The sequence below is a fragment of the Macadamia integrifolia genome, unplaced genomic scaffold (assembly GCF_013358625.1).
Source record: "Macadamia integrifolia cultivar HAES 741 unplaced genomic scaffold, SCU_Mint_v3 scaffold913, whole genome shotgun sequence".
Taxonomy (NCBI): Eukaryota; Viridiplantae; Streptophyta; class Magnoliopsida; order Proteales; family Proteaceae; genus Macadamia; species Macadamia integrifolia.
In genome coordinates, this window is record NW_024870581.1 from 236055 (window position 1) to 239522 (window position 3468).

Genomic DNA, 3468 nt, shown 5'->3' on the forward strand with positions numbered 1-3468 from the left:
ATCTATTCCTTCACCGATTGTTGCAGCATTGTATTGCCTGTTCTTCGCCTACGTGGGTATGTGCCATTTGAAAGTGAGAACCATTTGGTATCTTGGGTTATATATTTAACTAGTTTAGTTAACAATTTTCATTATGAATAGGTTCTGTTGGTCTGAGCTTCCTCCAGTTCTGCAATCTCAACAGCTTCAGAACAAAGTTCATACTAGGTTTCTCTGTTTTCATGGGCTTGTCAGTGCCTCAATATTTCAACGAGTACACGGCAATTAAGGGTTATGGTCCAGTTCACACTAGTGCAAGATGGGTATGCATGAACCTTCGTTCCTTCTGATCTCCCCTTGTGCTATCATATATATGAGTTTGTTAATCACCTTAGTGATGGCTGTACTGTTCTGAGTTTGTTCTGTTGTTCTTGGCAGTTCAATGACATGGTCAACGTGCCCTTCTCCTCTGAAGCATTTGTAGCTGGTATCCTGGCACTATACCTAGACATAACGTTGCATCGGAAGGACAGGGCAATCAGGAGAGACAGGGGAAGGCACTGGTGGGATAGGTTCCGGTCTTTCAAGACGGACACAAGGAGTGAGGAATTCTATTCCTTACCTTTTAACCTCAACAAGTTCTTCCCGTCCGTTTGAACGATGGAATCAAGAAGACATGGTTCAAAAGCTGTGCGATACTAGTCTTGTTTCTCTCAGTATCTTCAAGTGAAGCAGCCTGCAATGCATTTGTTTTTTTTTTTTTTCCTTTAAATTTATTCCTCAATCAAATAGACAGTAGTGATATAAATGTATCCAGGAAGCAACAAATTTTCTTTTTTCTACTTTGAGTCGTAAATTGGTTTTAATTTTCTGTAAATCTAAGAGGGGTGAAATGGATTTAAAGGTGCAGAAGGAGCAAATTACCTGCCTTAAATATTTTTATGTTAACCACTGAATATATTTAGGATGATGAACTGGTCGTATTATGATGTATGGAGCATAATGTTGGGTAGTTAAAAAGTGTCATATGTAGAAGCTATGTGGCAGAGATGAGATGTTAAGATTGATGTTAGTAAAACTAGGAAGGATAAAATAAAAAATGAGCATATTAGAATAGGTTTGGGAATTACCCCAATGACAAGTTCTGTGAAAGTTGTTTAAGGTGATATAGTTATATTCAACGGAGGCTCGAGGATGCCCCAACGAGAATGAGTGATATGATTCAGATCAAAGGAGTTAAAAGAATTAGGAGCAAACCTAAAATGACCATAGGAGAAGTTTTGAAGAATGATATGCAAGTCTCAGTCTCGTTCGAAGTATGATCATTGTTAGCAAAAATGTGTTTAAAACGGGTTTTTTACTATTTAAAACACGTTTTCCTGTATGCTTCTCAAAGATACTTGAAAAACAAGTAAACGACAAGCATTTTTGTTCTAAACACGTTTCCGTTTTTTGGCTTTTTTAAGACTTAGCTTGTTAAACATAACGTCTACTTAATTGACTATATCTTTCTCTCCCGAACTCTAATCCACTTGATTCTTTCGTCGACTTAAAGCTAACTCAATGGCCTATATGTCTCATGATATCACCTTCAAGTCAGTATCGATGTATGGATCCCGAAATTGAGATACAAATTGATGCATTTGCTGAAAAATGTTTCTAAAGTGATGACTCCTAATTCAAATTGAACATACATATGCATTAGTGTGGTGTATGAATTTAGAATTGGTAGTGGATGATATTCAATTATATATCATAAAACTTAAAATGAGACATAAGATATACATGTTGTTTTATGGTTGTCCTTGTTGGCAACTCGGCCACGTGGCGATGATGACGTGGCCAGTTTGGGTGACGTGGATGAAAATGATGACATGGCAGTATCCAGTGTCACCGATGAGATAACAGAGCAGCTTGGTATGCATGGAGTGGTTTAATACATCATTAATAGGTGGTGCGGGTTTCTGGGTCAAAACTGGCAAAATTGGCCTATTTACGATCGAGGGCATTTTCGGCAATGAAAATGACATTTTTGGAAGATCGGTTCTTCATGAAAAATATAGATTGTAATTTTCCTAGTCCAGTGCATTTGATTTCGTCACATTCCGATACCGTATGAAGAAGTTACGGCATTTATGGCAGTCAAGGGCAGTTTCGGCATTGAAGATGAATTTTTTAAAGGAAGCGTTCTACATGTAACAATACGACAAAAATACAATATTTCCAACGGTTCTGATTTCATCGCATTCCGATTCCGTATGAGAAAGATACGTCATTGGAAAGGTGTAGGGGCATTTTGGTCTTTTTACATGGATGATTCAGATGATTGAGTCTTCTGATAAGTCGTAGAGAATCCAGTTACGATTCCAACGCACTTTGTTTCATATCGATCGGATATTGTATGAAAAAGTTATAAGCGTTTCCGTAAAGTCGGTTTGAAAATCCAAACCGAAAATCCATCAGTTGCTCTCGGTGTTGGGTGGATTTTTCGGATTTTATTTTTGAAATTCGAAGGGCTTTTGTGTAATTTAAAGATTTTGAAGGTCTGAGTTGCAAGGGGTCTTTAAGCACTGAAACATATGGAGTCAAGGGCTTGATTGTAATAAAGAGGAGTAAAGGAAAGTGAAATGGACGGCCAAGATTCGACCACGTAGGCTTGATGCCCATCCAAAGGCTGCTGAGATTTTGGTGTGATATGGACGAGATAGATGCTTGCGCGTGGGATTTGATTGGTTAGATGCATAATTCTTGATGCACTGGCGCTACACTATATCAAGTTATGTTATTGTGTTTCGCACGTGTATAGAAAGTATAAAAAGGATTCTGATCTTAATGATCTCATGAAATCTGATTAAAGCCATCATGGAAGATTCGGATCCAACGGTCAATATGCATTTTCACTTTGTGAGTGGGAGACAAGCTCCCTTAAAATCCGGAAAATCAACCAATCATAGATCGACAACACTTCTGACGATGTCAGCGCCTACGTCATGATGACGTCATCAAGATTCAAATCTAACGGTTTGGATCTGTTGTCCGTTGGTTTAATCGGACGGCTTGGATTATAAGATCTCTTATATGAGATCTACGGTCAGATCTCGCCCCTGTTGCGCGCGCCGCCGGTGTAGCCTACGCCACCCGTACGAAGATTCCATTTCGGGCTATCTCATTGCTCCAACTTCAAAAGGTCATATCTCTTTCATTTTAAGTCGGATTTGGGTGAACCAAGTTGCAGCTTCTTCGTTTTTTCAAGCCCTACACCATGGAAGAAAGAAAAATGGGTTTTGAGTGAAAGAAGGCTACGGTTTTGGTAGGAGAAGCTTCCCCCTCTTTGTTGGTCCTTGAATGAACATACATTCTTGATGATAAATGTTCTTAGGCCATTAAAGGAGGTAAAAGAGGTGGTTGAAGTGTGTTAATGGTACATTAACTCAAAGCCAAGGAAGAAGAGAAGAAAGCAAGGATGTGTTTGCTTTGAAGAGCAAGAAG

The 3468-nt window shown here is 38.9% G+C and overlaps 1 protein-coding gene across 1 annotated transcript in view; it reads left to right on the plus strand.

Moving 5' to 3' along the window:
- Window positions 1–821, plus strand: part of LOC122070431 (nucleobase-ascorbate transporter 6-like) — a 1274-nt gene extending 453 nt beyond the window's left edge. The window contains exons 3-5 of the mRNA XM_042634577.1: window positions 4–56; window positions 142–302; window positions 418–821. Of these exons, the coding sequence (XP_042490511.1) occupies window positions 4–56; window positions 142–302; window positions 418–636 (433 nt within the window). The 3' untranslated portion in view covers window positions 637–821. The remainder of the gene's footprint in view (window positions 1–3; window positions 57–141; window positions 303–417) is intronic.
- The last annotated feature ends 2647 nt before the right edge of the window (window positions 822–3468 follow it).